At 47.5% G+C, this 15,113-nt stretch overlaps 1 protein-coding gene across 6 annotated transcripts in view; it reads left to right on the top strand.

Moving 5' to 3' along the window:
* Nucleotides 1-15,113, top strand: part of LOC119128382 (transcription factor COE3-like) — a 34,294-nt gene that overhangs the window by 5,683 nt on the left and 13,498 nt on the right. For all 6 annotated transcript variants that reach the window (XM_037260744.1, XM_037260742.1, XM_037260740.1 and 3 more), the window contains exons 2-7: nucleotides 924-1,080; nucleotides 1,188-1,251; nucleotides 1,559-1,614; nucleotides 2,767-2,840; nucleotides 4,458-4,526; nucleotides 14,988-15,069. In XM_037260744.1, coding sequence (XP_037116639.1) covers nucleotides 1,603-1,614; nucleotides 2,767-2,840; nucleotides 4,458-4,526; nucleotides 14,988-15,069 — 237 coding nt within the window. In that variant the 5' untranslated portion in view covers nucleotides 924-1,080; nucleotides 1,188-1,251; nucleotides 1,559-1,602. The remainder of the gene's footprint in view (nucleotides 1-923; nucleotides 1,081-1,187; nucleotides 1,252-1,558; nucleotides 1,615-2,766; nucleotides 2,841-4,457; nucleotides 4,527-14,987; nucleotides 15,070-15,113) is intronic.

The following is a 15,113-nucleotide window of genomic DNA, read 5'->3' as shown; positions in this document are numbered from 1 at the left end:
GTCATGCTGCAATTAACCACTAATTACTCTTTGGACCACCACACACCTTTCGTTGCACTCCTGTGTGTGTGTGTGTGTGTGTGTGTGTGTTTAACAAGACATTTGACATGGAGACTGAATGAAATTGTCATCTTTGTTTCAATTGATTGTTGGCCTCAGTTTGAGTGTGTGCGCATATTTTGGAGCATTTAGTGTGTTTGATTTTATTTTTTGTTGAAAATGTTTTTCCTCCCGTTTCAACGTATTCTCTATTATTTTGTTGTTACAAATCATTTGTTGTGTTCAAACATTTGTTTTAATTGCTTTTATTGTGTTTGAATCCATTTTTTTGGTGCCCATGAACGAGTCACGATTTTGGTGTTTCGTTTCACTTTTGAATCTCTTAAATCCATATTTATGACGCTTTTAAATTTCCAGTTTGGATGTTACCGGCTTGAAAAAAAGTTTGGCTGTGTCAAACCAAAACGAGGCTCATGTATGCTAACATTTATGCGTTTGGTGTTAGAAAATGAGAAAAATAATTCTGTTCATCCAGACGTCATTCCCAGATGAGTATTGGATGCAGAGTACTGCTAGCGTTTGTACTTTTCATCCAGAAAATGTCCAACGACCACAATATAGCGCCACCTACTGCTGAGGAGGACTTAATCCATGTATTGAGTATTGCCCGCTGGTGTCTGCAATCTCCCATTCCTACATTGGATTTCTACAGAAAATGGGGAAGAAAATAAATATTATATATAATATTCTATATCATATTTAATATTTTGCATATTATTAATGAGTTATATTATTTAATATTTAGAGGTTTTTTTTTAATATTGGAAAAGAAATCTGCCAGTCTTGATGGAATGGGAATTTTGCACATCACGGCAATGTATTTTTGACCATTGTTTTGATTTGTGTGTGTGTGTGTGTGTTAGCGGCGTGGGTCTGGCCCGTGCGCATTTTGAGAAGCAGCCGCCGTCCAACCTGAGGAAGTCCAACTTCTTCCATTTCGTCCTGGCGCTCTACGACCGCCAAGGGCAGCCCGTCGAGATCGAAAGGACGTCCTACCTCGACTTTGTCGAGAAAGACAAGGTGCGTGCGCTTTGCCCTTTTCTGCTTGTTGCTTTCTTCTTGTGTTGTCTTGAAACTGTGTGCATTGCATTGTGTGTTTGCTGACATTGTGTTGTTATTGTGTGCAGGAGTACAACGGTGAGAAAACCAACAACGGGATTCATTACAGGTTACAACTTCTCTACAGCAATGGTGAGCACGTCAACACACGCAGGCTCACACACTTTGTAACGTGATAAAGTTCCCATTTTAGCGTTTGATGAAAATGAAGAGATGAACGTAACGTGCTGAACTTATCTCACGACCGTCAGTCGTCGAGTGGAAGGAAGCGCAAAAATATTGAGTAGCAAGGCTGCCTTTTCATATTTGGAGCAATCAAGTGAAATTCCCACAGCACGCCGTTTCATACATTTCATTCAAAAATGGAAAATGAACGCATGGAAGTATAAAAATGAGGTGTGTGTGTGTGTGTGTGTGTGTGTCTGTGTGTTTGCTGCAGGCATCAGGACGGAACAAGACCTCTACGTGCGCCTCATCGACTCCATGACCAAACAGGTGAGCGGCGAGCCGCATTTTCAACTTCTTAAAACACCTTTTTAAAAGTGGCTGATTTGTCCCTCCCTCCCGCTCAGGGTTGAAGGTCAAACTGACACAAAAAGAGAATTTCACTTGGCGGATTCCAACACCAAACTCCATGTCAGATTTCTTTACTTGAAGTTCCAGCGGTCGGTATCAGCGGTTTTCGCGAGTCTCGATACCTAGCTTGGAAAGGCGACATGATTATTTATCATCGGCTCCTCATTAAGCAATCATCATAACCTGCCTGACTCATTTTTATTGTGCTCATAAACTTGGGAGCTACTCACTGACACACACGCACGCACACACACACCGACCGACGGTGCTGTCGGCATGTCAGCCATCGATTGTTGAAGTGGGCGACACAGCGGCCGCCGTGGAGCGGATCAATAATCTTCATGCGGCACCGCGCGACACGCTGGAGACACACGCTGGAGACACGCACGCACGCACACACATGCGCACACACCCGCTCCCGATGCTGACAGACGGGTCGGCTGGAGTCGCCAGCACCAATCGATGAAAGCCCCTCAGAACCCCCCACCCCCCAAGTGAATACGCTTCATTGACTAGCTGTTAAACAACCTCTCGCTGTGTGTGAGCATGTGTGTGTACTTGAGTGTACATACTAATGATATAAATACTGTACACAGTATTTTATATATATTTTGTATATATTAAAATATATACATATATGTAATCAATGATTTTAATGACATTGAAAATTAGTACAATATTTTAGAATGATAATGAAAAAAAATGCAGAAACACATCAATGATGATTTTGCAGGAAATAGTTTGGTTTGTCAGATCTGTCCAAAAAAAAAAAAAAAAAAAATCAGCCAAACTGTCAATCACTATTTGCCAAGGAAAAAGTGGATTTTTTGCAAATGTCACATTTTGAAAAAAGCTCAAAAATAATCAATCATGGCGGACCACACAAATTGGACACCGGTTTGATATTGAGACGGTCAAATTTAGTTAAGAGCTTATCAAAATAGATTCATTCATTTGATACCAAGATGTGGAAATGTGGTATTATGTGTCCCCAGAAATGTCCTTATTTTAAAAGTGCTCAAGCTTTTAGAGCTTTTCACAACTTTTCTTTCTTCCTGTCTTTATTTTCAGGCCATTTTGTATGAGGGACAAGACAAGAACCCGGAAATGTGTCGTGTTCTGCTCACGCACGAGATCATGTGCAGGTACCACCTTTCTTCATGCTCGCTCTGTCTGTCTGCGTGTGCGTGCGTGTGTGTGTGTGTGTGTGTCCATGAGTGTGTGTGTGTGTGAGTGACAAACAGCAGCTGTCGTCTGTCTTTTTGTTGTTGACGCACCAATCAACACGTTTCCTCCGACTCGTTAATGCTCATTTACTGCTTCAGCACGAGAATTGCACGCACACACACACACACACACACACACGTGTGCAACTCCTAGTTGCGATGTTGCGTGCAAAGTGAGTATGTCACCACGGCAACAGATGCTACAAAGCTCAACACTAGTGCAGGAGAGTCAGATGCTAACTTTGACCTCTGACCTCTGGCTGCCGTGCCAGCTGCAGGCTGAACCTCTGAGCGACCTGGTTCACCCCAAACACACACTGCAGCGTGCCCACACCTGGCCGAGTCCTGGTGGTCGTGAAGAGGCTTTGCAAGTGTGTGTGTGTGTGTGACAAAATGTTTAAGTAGCATGCTAGATCAAGTTTAGGTCTTTTCGTAGACAGGCATGGTTAGAAGAGGACGTTTTGAAATGTGGATGACCTTCACAGCCAAAGCCCGTGCCAAGCACACACACACACGCGCACGCGCGCGCGCTGGCGTCACTCATTAGCGTGCTAGCAGCCCGAGGGGAAGCGTCATTAGCAAAGGCGGTGGACGGCACGCCAGGGTTTGTTTTGCTCTTTGGAAGACGAGGGAGACTCGACGGGGAGCCGAGGGGTGTCCCCGAGGGGGGGGGCTGGCAGGGCTCCCGGGGTCCGGCGTGTTGATGACACTTGAGCGGCACCCGCGGGTGCCCGTCGTAATTGGTCTCCTGGAACTTTGTGGAGTGGCGGCCCACACAAATCGGCGAGGTGCAATTTTGACCACATGAATGTTTCATGATGCCTTTGAGGACAGCGTGAAGCTCCTTCCGCATTACTCGGCAACAATTAGCCCGAGATGCTTTGTCGTTTTTCCCCAGGGGAGGCGCTATATAATGATTGACTGACGTGCGGTGTGTTGCGAGTCATAAAAAAGAAAAAAAGCATTTGGGGCAATAGCAGAGAGATCCGATAGATTGGAAGATTGTGAAACTTCTCTTGGGACATTTTGACGTTGGGAAAAAAAAAGAACAAATATATTTCATATTTGTGGAACATTCCAAAAGTGTGCCGCTTACCCAAACTGCAGATCTTGAACCAGAAACGGAAAACGTCAAAGTTGCAGTCTCGATTGCAGCGCACACACACATAACGCGCACGTGTGTGTGTGTTATTGGCACACTTGCTTGGGTTGGCGCGGGCACTCGGCTTGGCGTCTGTCCTGTGGCACGGCGGCGACGGATTTCTGGGCGCGGTCCAGATGTTGCTCACGTTTGCGTGCCACAATGTTGAAAGTAGACATACCATAATAATCCGAATATTAAAAACTATCATCTTCAAATATTTCATCGGAAACCAGTTTTTAAACAATTTTGTCATATTATCAAATATGCCAAGTATTATTAGCATCACAAATTTGGTTTGTTTGTGCATATATATATATTTTACATGAATGTGTGTGTGCGCTTTTGTTTTGTTGTCCATTTCCATTTAACGTACGCGTGTCTTTCCTCCCCAGCCGATGCTGTGACAAAAAGAGCTGTGGGAATCGAAACGAGACGCCTTCTGACCCCGTCATCATCGACAGGTAGGGCTGACTCGCTTGCTTGATGTGCGTGCGTGCGCCTTCCTTCAAACGGGAATCCAAGAGTGTTTGATGATGTCATCATCGTGTCGCTAGTTTGGGCTCGTCACACGTGTATTAAATTTGGAACGAGGCATGACTGTGGGTCGGCGTCGTGAGCTGCGATTACGAAAAAAAAAAAAAACTGAACGGGAGCAAGGTCGCAAAGATTTCCTTGCCGCCGATCAGTCGTCCTTGGAGCTGGTGGCGGCGCCCGCGATTGGACGCGCAGGTGGGAGTCGATGACCTCACAGGAGGTCGGCGGGTCCGCGTTGGCTCGTTAGCGAGGTCCTGGAGAGTGGCCACACGCGCGCACACACACACACACACACACACTCTCTGTGGCTTTTTCCATTTGACACTTGATTGTCGCTCAGGTTGCACTTTTTGAATCAGACACTTTTTGAATGTTGGTCTTCCTATTTTATTTTCTCTTTTTTTTTTTTTTTTTTTTTTAAAGGTACTGTGTGATATGAACAATAATGAAATATCCCGCAAAAGGCTATTACTGCCACAACACAAAAACAGGTTTCACGTTTTCATGTGATGAATTTCACTTTGATTGTTAGCTAGTGGTGAGGAGGACTTTTGTGTCAATTTTCTTTTTCATTTTTTTAAAAATGTATTTATTTATTTGTTTCTTTTTTATTCATTTATTTTTAGAGTTCCATTTCAATTTTTAATTTATTATTTATGTATGTATTTATGCCAACGCGTTGAAATCGGACGAGTCACTCAATAACGATGAGGTGCACTATGATTGAAGGAAGCTACCATAAGAAAGTGGAATCATTCTGAACCATTACAATTTGATTGGACGGCCTTCCCTATATTTTCAAGCGCAACAGTTCCATGAACGCGCTTGCATCTTTTTCGGATTTTGCGATTCATGTTTCACGCAGCCTCCCAAAATGAGAAGAAGGTAGGACAACATTGGATAAATAAGAATAAACCGGATAAGAATTATATAGACTGGGGGAAAAAAAACAAAATGGAGCCCAATTCGAGCGAGGAGAAGAGAGCAGATCAGGCTGTGTGCTTCACGTCTGTCAAGCGTGAGCATGTGAAGCCCTTTGAGTGTCCAGAAATTGGACCTTCATGCTATGGACACGCTCACCTGTAACATTGACACACAAAAGGATGATGCACACGCACGAGCACCATTCAGGTCACGTGATGGTGATTTACAGCGACTGGTTGTTTCTCTGCATTTTAGTGGCTGTTAAGGAAGAAGGATTTATTAGGCACACACACACATGCCTGCACGGATATGGCGTGTGTGTATAGTGAGCCATCATGCAAATGATATTGTAGCAGCTACAGTAAAGACATTTACATGTTGTCAACTAAATCAATCTGATGCACACACACACACACATCAAGTCAAATTCTTCCGCGCCACGACAATCGGATGTGGGCGCTGTGCTTTTCATAGCGTTGAAGATGAGCAATTAGCCGTGCGCGGGAGGTGGCAGTGCAAACATCAATTGAAGTCAAGTGTCACACATTAGCCATAAAGGCTCCGCCCCCACTTTAATGCTCATGCCTTACATGGAGGTCACCACCCCCTGACGCACAAGCGCACACACAGGTTGAGGTGGAAAGTGGTGGCTGCGCAGTGATAAAGGGCTAACCTTTGAACTCATCTTGTCTTTTTGTCTCCTCCTGCCTCTGGAGGAACATAAGCCCACCCCCAACCACCTCCTTGCTTGGAGCTCTACATACTAATGCTCGGTCTCTCACTCACTCACTCGCTCACTCGCTCGCTCACTCACTCACTCACTCACTCGCTCACTCACTCACTCACTCACTCACTCACTCACTCACTCACTCACTCACTCACTCACTCACTCACTCACTCACTCACTCAGTCTTACACACACACACACACACACACGTGTTTGTAATAAGTGAATTTTCCCAGAGGAACTGAGCGAGCGAACAAGAGAGAAAGGTCACAGGTCAACAGTCAGCTCTTGTTTTAGACTTGTGTTTACTTTGTCATATGTGTGTGCGCGTGTGCGTGCGTTAGCAGGCGCTGGGACTCATCAGAACTCGGGCTGGGCGGGGTGGGCGGGGCTTCCATCCATGTTAGGAATCAGCTGCTCGCTGACTTCCTGCTCACACTTAATTGGTCGCGGCAAACGTCCCGATTACATCACCACCTGCTGACTTCACAACTGCTGAGCTCAGCTGGAAACACGCACGCACGCACACACACACACACACGGCCCCAAGGAGTAGGGGATCATGGGAAAATTGGGAAAGCCCCTTCACTGACATCCCTTACCCTAAGCACCTTGTTCATTCCAACCGCTACACACACACACGCACGCACACAAAAATTCGCAAATAACTATAGCACTATAATGCAGACACACAAACATGCAGAGAAACACAAATACACACATAGCCACACGCTCACACTGATATGCAAACACGCAAGATACAGCAACGCTCATAAAGTTGCACAAAATCTAAACAAACACTCATTGACTTGTGGCAACTCTTTTTTTTTTTTCCCTGTCAAAACTTGTTTCGAGCTCGTCTTCATCGTAGATTGCGTTCCATAAGGCCGCAATCTTTTTTTGCTAAAGGTGTGTGTGTGTGCGTGTGTGTGTGTGTGCGTGCATGCGTGCGCAAGTGTGTGAAATGTGAGGCAGGCATGCTGAGACAGAGAGCAGCATCGGTGAGCAGATGATGTGAGGGGTGGGGGGAGCAGGGGGCGTGTGGGGTGCAAATGAGATAGTTGGTGGGGGTGGGGGGGCTCGGGACATAAGGGAGGACGATGATGAGGAAGGAAGAGACACAAAGACAGTATTGATTTCTATATAAAGACAAAGGCTGACGACGAGGGGGGGGGGGGCGGCGGACACGTCTGGATGTTGGCTTAGCATGTTGTTAGCAGCCTCGTTGACCTGTCGCTCGAGTGGGCTCAAACATTTGGATGTCAAAACGCTCAAAGAGGAAGAGCACGAGTCGCGGCCCCCGTAAAGCGGCGCTAGCAGGCGGCATCTGGCGGGAGGGAGGGAGGGAGGCGACGCTTTACTGGCCAAGCCCGCCGGACGCAGATGGCGGCCAACGTGGAGGTCACGTGACTAGCATGCCATGCACGGCAACATCAGGATCGTGCCATGCTACATTTAAGGGCGTCGTGAGATTGTCCAGGCGGATGGATGCCGCTAGTAAAAAGCTAATAGCCAAGTGCACGCACGCACACACACACACGGATGACAGCTGCTTTAGAAAAAGAAAAGTCTCATTGAAAAGGAAGTTGATAAGATGATGTTGCACGCACGAATTGGCTCGCTATGTTTGTTTTTTTGACGTCTTCCACGTGCGTTTGCGTGGTTCCGTGTTTGTGTCGGGGACACACTCGTGCTGGTTTCCTTCTGCTGCTCTCGTTAATTGTTTGTTGCCTTATTTGCTATCTTGTTTAATTGCATCCGTTTATTGTTGTTGTTTTAAAATGTTTCTTTGGTTTGATTTGATTTTTGTTGGATTCCTTGGACGGGTCCTTGCGTGCACTTTCCTTGTTTGTCCACTTATTTAATTTCGAGTTCTTGTTGGGTTCCTGACATACTGGATTTGGGTTCCTGAAGCCACTTTTGCTGGCTTCCTTCCTTCTATGCTTCCTTATGCTTAAGCCTTCTTGCTTCTTGGAATTCTCGCACGGTTTTTTTGCTTCCTTGTATGCTTCCTAATTTTCCTTCCTTCCTTCCTTCCTTCCTTCCTTCCTTCCTTCCTTCCTTCCTTCCTTCCTTCCTTCCTTCCTTCCTTCCTTCCTTCCTTCCTTCCTTCCTTCCTTCCTTCCTTCCTTCCTTCCTTCCTCCCTTCCTTCCTTCCTTCCTTCCTTCCTTCCTTCCTTCCTTCCTTCCTTCCTTCCTTCCATACTCCCTCCCTATCACTCCCTCCCTTCCTTCCTTCCTTGTTTCCTTGTTTTGGGTTTGATGAAATGGTTCATTCCATACTTGGTTTCCTCGAGCCACTATTTTGGCTGTTTGGTTCTTTCCACAAGTTTGGTTCCTGCGTATGGTTTCTTCTCATTTTCTTTCCACATGTTGGCTTGATTTTTGTATTTGCTCCCCTGCTTGGTTTGTGACACACTTGCTTAATTCCTGCTTTGTTTAAATTTGCTTTTGGGGTTCCTAGTTTGCTTCCTCACTTACCTTTTTGGATCTCTTGGGGATTTATTGTTCAGTTTTGTGTGGATTTCTTTGGCTCCTTGACCGTGTTGATTTTGAATGCGTGTGTGTGCGCGTGTGCGTGTGTGTGCGTGTGTGTGTGTGTGTGTGTGTGTGTGTGTGTGAGCGGCTGTCATGTTGTTATTGTAGTTGAAAAAAAAAGTGTATTTTGCGGGAATATTGTTTTTTTTTGGTGTGTGGAATGGTAAATGGACTTTTCAAGGTGAACGTCTTATTCCAGCAGTAGCTTGACAAATTAATTTCAGGGAGGAGAACGGGGCGCTTCTGAAGGGGGGGTTAGGGTTATTTATTTATTTTTTTCCATTTGTGTTGCCGGGCGTTTTTGTGATAGTGAGGAATGAGCTCGGCCGGCTAGCCAACGTTGACGCGGACGTCCGTTCATGCCCGACGCTCGTAACCAATCAAGTGTAGCTAGCGCACAAAGAAGCGCCTGGATCCTCACCATTCAACAAACGTTCCGAATATTTCGCGGCTATATTCCAAATCTTTATTGCGAACATTTCTTTTCTCAACACGCACACGCGTGCTCACGCGGGCGCAGTTTGACTTTATGAAGATTCCTTGATGAGCACGCCGAGCGTCCTGCGTGGCTCGTCCGCGTCCATCTGTGCCGCAAAGCTCCTCCTCTTCCTCTTCTCGTCTTTTTCTTTCCCCTTCTCCTCCTCTTCCTCACAGTCATGCGTAGTATGTGTTGGTTAGCAGGTGTTCTTTTAAGGCCTAGTGTGTGCGCGCGTGTGTGTATGTAATGTCGCCCCAGAGTCCGCTTTAGGCCGCCGCCGCCATCCGAGCGAAGACACCACTCTGCCAAAAGACCCCCCCCCCCCACCTTTTGTGAGTCCAGTGGGCCTGGGGGTGCGCCCCCCCCCCCCCCGCCGCTCCCCTCCCTCCTCCACTTCCTGCCTCTTAAACAGTCTGAAGTCACACTGACCTTCAAAGTGTGACATCACTGAAGTCGCAGGACGCCTGGCTGCGACTGAAACCTGCCGCGACCGTTTGTTGGTGTCAGCATTGACCAGTCATTACCTGGCAAATTGATTAGCCATCGCTAAACCTGCCCTGCAGATGATGCTCTTTTCGGCTAATGTGCTTACGGGCTAACATGTTAGCGGCTAACAGGTGCAGCGAACCAGTGCTTAATGATGAGGCCGTGCAAGAGAAAGTGGAATAGTGATTCTGCACGATGGTGTGTGTGTGTGTGTGGGGGGGGGGGGGGGGGGTTTATCCTATTTTAGCTTAGTGTACGTGCGGCGTCTCACTAATCACGCCTTCTAATCCCACCTGTCAAACGCTCCAATCAAAGAGCGTGATGCTCCGCCACCCTTTAACCGGCTAATCTCAACGCCACTGGAGGATTCTGGGAAAAAAAAAGAACAGTCTGCCCCCCCTCCATTCACCGCGCCCCTCCTTGCCCCCCGCCCTTCCCAACTCCAGCCCCCCCCCTCCCCCTGGACGTTCACCGTCCGCTCAAATCAAGAGCAGCCGGGGGCTCCGGGCCACCTAGTTGGGAGCGCAGGTGCGTGTCTGTGTGTGCGTGTGAACACTAGCATCGATCCATCGACCAATCCCCCTACTCCCCCCCCACCCCACCTGTGCTCGCAGGCTTAAGTGTTATTTAGTCGTCAGTCATTAATGAACACACTCGCGCCTTGCGGCTGTCCATCACCCTCGCGCGCTCACGCACGCACGCTCATGCACGCACGCTCATGCACGCACGCTCACGCACGCACGCTCACGCACGCTCACGCACGCTCACGCACGCACGCTCACGCACGCTCACACTTAATGCGAGCGAGTCTGCAAAAAAGGTGTGGAAGTCAGCCTACGTGCACTTCCTGTGAGGCGTCTCTGCTTCCTGTCACCAAACACTCACTTGGTCAGCGCACACACACACACGCATGGACATGCGCAGGCACAAACTCATTCATATACATACAATCACACACATATACTGTATACACACCTGTAAATTCACACAAACACACACACGTAAACACATCCACACTTGATCTCTTACACATATGAACACTTATTTGGTGACATGAGGAGCTGTGATGTCCTTGCGTATTTTAAACATACAACAAAGCCTGTGTGTGTGTGTGTGTTCTGCCCAGGGTTCTAATAGTTTAGATTTAAAAAAAAAAAAAAAAAGTTGTGTTTGTGGAGCGCTGAGGAGACGGGGCCATTGCAAAGGACGGACGGACGGACGGACGGGCGAAGCGTTGCTCAACATGTGCTGTTGATTTGAAGAGCGGCCAGCAGGAAGTGCAGGCTGGGACTTTGCGGCCGGCTCTGCGTGCTCCGATGTTGCCGTCTCACAACCCCCCGGAAGACCTCCCGAACCCCGAAGACCCCCGCTGGCTAGCCGCCTCTCACTTCCTGTCATGTGGTCATCAGGGAAACATCAGCAAATGCTTGGCACCAACCTTTAGAAGATGCCTTGACGCTCCCAATTCGAGAATTATTTGGGGGAACGCAAATTTTAACACCACCAATGTGTGTGTGAGTGTGCTTAGCGGGGGGGGGGGGGTTGGTTGTTTTCGGTCTCCGCTGGCGTGCCGACGCCTTGGCAGCACTTTTTCTGTTTTGTCAGGAGTGTCGTCACCTGTGGTACGGTGAAAACGCCTTGGTAACAATTGCTTGGTTACCACGGCAACCCATCTGCCAGAACGCAAGTGTGTGTGTGTGTGTGTGTGTGTGTGTCTTGCAAGTCTTCCATCCCTTCTCTGTCGCAATGACCCTCAGCCGCCACGTGGACAAACGGTGCAGATCAAAACAAAGAATGGATTGGTCGCCAGTCCTTTTAACATTAGTCACAGGTGCGAGGTCGGAACTGCATCTTTGGCGGTGTCCCCTCCACGTAACACCTCCGCTCAGCTCAGGTGCGTGTGCTGACGCCGCGGCGCCGCCGGCGCGACCGGAACGGCGACGAAAGCAAAAAACAAAAAAAAACTGCGACGGGAAGCCGCCTCCCATCCGGCGACCGATGGCGTCGTAGCGTGTGTGCTCGTTGAACAAAGTGCTAACATGTTGTCACCCGCTCGAGCAGGCGGCGCCGCATATGGCGAGCGCTTCCAAATGAAGACAATGGGCATACATTTGCATCCCTGATGCCGCCGTTGAATATGCAAACGAGGCTCACGTGACATAAGGCGTGACCTCGGAAAGGAGCGGTCGCCGGGCCACCGATGCAGGAAGTCACGCCGCCATGATGGCGATGTGTCGCGTCGCCCCGCAACTTGAAGCGGATCCAAAACGGCTCCCATGCGGTCCAAGGTCGGGCCAGATGGCGGCGGCCGGCGTCAACCTTGACGCTGACCGCCGGTCCCCACGCCGCCACGGCAACACACCTCACTACACGAATGCGACATCGCACGCCGCCAAGCAGATGGACGGAAGCAGAGAGCGTTAAAAAGCTCAAATGTGCTGAGAAAACACACACGCTGCAAAAAAACTCGCACAAATTTGCGCTTGTGCCAACTTGCTGTGTGCACGCGTTTGTGTGTTGTTGAGTTGACGCCACTTCAAAGGAGAGTAAATTACATTTAATGTGTAATCTTTGCATCATTATTCCTTCTCTTTATCAGGAACCAATCAACTGCGTGCGTGCGTGCGTGCGTGTAAATGTAAATGCGCCGTTCGATGATGAAATGTCGGCGGAGGTCCGCGCGGGCCGCCTGCAGGGAAGGAAGTGGATCGAAGAGCGATGGATGAGCGTGGAATTGAACCGCATCTATTTCAAGCTGACGAGAAAGACGACGATGATGAAGACATCGACAGTGGTGTGCCGGTCACGTCATCACCTGAACAGCTCATTTACGATGTCATCGGTTTGGAATGTAGCTCCAAGCAATTTGAAGTCAAGTTTGATTACGCAGTTGTCACGGAAGAGAAGTTGAGCGGCGGCCATCTTGAATCCTACCCAAGTGCCTACGAGCACCTGTGCTACAAACTAGCGCTATTAGCGTTTGACCTCCTCTCATCTGATGACGTCACACATTTGTAGGGTACCCTTCATCATTCGCTCGTCCGATGATGTCATCAAGTGCTCCACACAAAGTTGAGTGGCGGCCATCTTGCATCTTACACAAGTGCCTTGCGCTACAAACTAGCGCCATTAGCGTTAGCGCTTCTCTCATCTGATGACATCACACATTCACCCGTTGTCATCCGCTCACCGACGATGTCATCAAGAGGTCCACGCAAGCATTTCATCTCATACTTAGTCTCGACATTGATTTAGCGAAAGCACATTTGAACTTGTTGCGCAGTCCAGCACACTGCAAGAAAACATGGAAAAAACGCACACTACAGCTCCCAGCATCTCGTGGGGCTGCTGCAGGTGTTCTGGGAGGAGCGGGAACATTTTTCTACTGGAACCGCTCAACTTGCGGCCGGCTGCCGACGAATAATGACAACAGCAGACCTCTGTATGTGTGTGTGTGTGTGTGTGTGTGTGTGTGTGTGTGTGTGTGTGTCTTGGCTGCATGGGGCTTTTTTTTTTTTTTTCCATGAAATGTTTTTCCCCCATTTTACAATCCAACTCTGGCTTCCACCTCATATTAATGTGTCACACACAAGCACACACAAAAAAATCCTTGTGCGCTTCAGTGGCTAATGAAATCAATTCTGTGATTTTTACCCGCCTCCACTTCTTGTCCCGATGTTGAGAAGTGTTGAGAACTTTAAGTCTGACCCACGGACGTGAGTGAGGGATACACGTGCACACAAAAACACTCGCGCACGCGCAATAACACGCCGAAATAGACCCACCCAGATACTGGCGCGCACACGCCGTCACGTCTTGTTGTGCATGCGGCGACCTGCAGAGCGGCGCCACTCAAGCTATCAGACGGAACCAATCTGAGATTTCTTTGAGGTTGCGCTCGTGGAGAGCGGCGAAGGCGCACCGCCGATATTCCTGTGTGTGCGTCTTTTTGGAGGGCTGGGCTGGGCTGGGTCACTTGTGTTTTAGCGTCTCATCAAATATTGACTTTGATTGTCCACGCTGGTGGAAGTGGAGCCCCTTGTCATTTTCACATCTTGCCTGCTGAATTATTGATGACGTGTAGCTGAGCCAACAAACACGCGGGTGCGTGCGTGCACGTATGAGCATGATCATGACGTGCGTGTGTGCCACGACGCTCTACTTTGATTCTAATTAGCAGCACAGCCAATGGAATTATTATCTAACATGGCCGCCACTTGACTCCACGTAATAATCACACCTCCTTGGTTTTGCGTGTGTTAACGTACAAACTACTTTTCTTTGCATGGCGCAGATTTGTTGAGGTTGTTGAGCGCAACGGACGGTTTGTCACCGTTTGGCCGCCCGCCGCTAAAGCCACTGTGACGCTAAGCTAGCATCACGCTCACATGTTATCATTGTGGAAAAATGAAATATATTCCACACATTTTTTAGTATTGATTTTACTCTGCTGCAGCTGCCACACATACGTGAGCGTGTTTGTGTTCGCATGTTGTAATCCGAATCCAATCTAATTGTTTCCCATAATGCAGCGGGTGTGGTGGGCATCATGACATCATGCCCCCCTCCTCCAGCTCTTTATTGAAGTGTGTGTGTGCCAACACACACTCTGTAATGCAGCGCTGGGGGGCTGCGTGTATTCCTTTCATTGCTCACTAATTACTTTGTATTGATTAAAGGGGTGAGAACACAATATTAAACTATGTTGAGCAATGTATGGCGTAGATCAAGTCTTGTAAAATTACTATTTGGATTTTTTGTCTTTAGTTTCTTTTTTTTACTTTATTTACAATCCGTTCACTGGTGTTACAACATAGATAAAGTCTTGTAGAATCACTATCTAGGAATTTTTTTATGTATTTCATTTGATTTATTTTACGACCCGTTCACTGACAAAATTGATAAGGTCTTGTGGAATCATTATTTAGGAGTTCTATCTTGCGACGTAGATAAGGTCTTGTAGAATCACTATTTAGTTTTTTATATATATATATATATATATATATATATATATATATATATAAAAACCATTTACCGACGTTGCAACGTAGATAAGGTCTTGTAAAATCACTATTTATGAATTTTATTCTTTCTTTTTGGGGGAATTTACTTTATTTACAACCCGTTCACTGACGTTGTGACGATTGGGGATGATAGGAACTAATATATATCAACACATATGTATGTTTCCTGTGAGTGATTCACTGAGCTATTGTGTTTTTTCTTGTGTTGCAGGTTCTTCCTGAAGTTCTTCCTCAAATGCAATCAGAACTGTTTAAAAAACGCAGGAAATCCGAGAGACATGAGGCGCTTCCAGGTCAGCCGCTAATCGCTAACCGCTACCATGTTGCTTCAAAAGCT

The sequence above is a fragment of the Syngnathus acus genome, chromosome 10 (genome assembly GCF_901709675.1).
Source record: "Syngnathus acus chromosome 10, fSynAcu1.2, whole genome shotgun sequence".
Lineage (NCBI taxonomy): Eukaryota > Metazoa > Chordata > Actinopteri > Syngnathiformes > Syngnathidae > Syngnathus > Syngnathus acus.
This window is presented reverse-complemented; position numbering and strand designations above follow the sequence as displayed.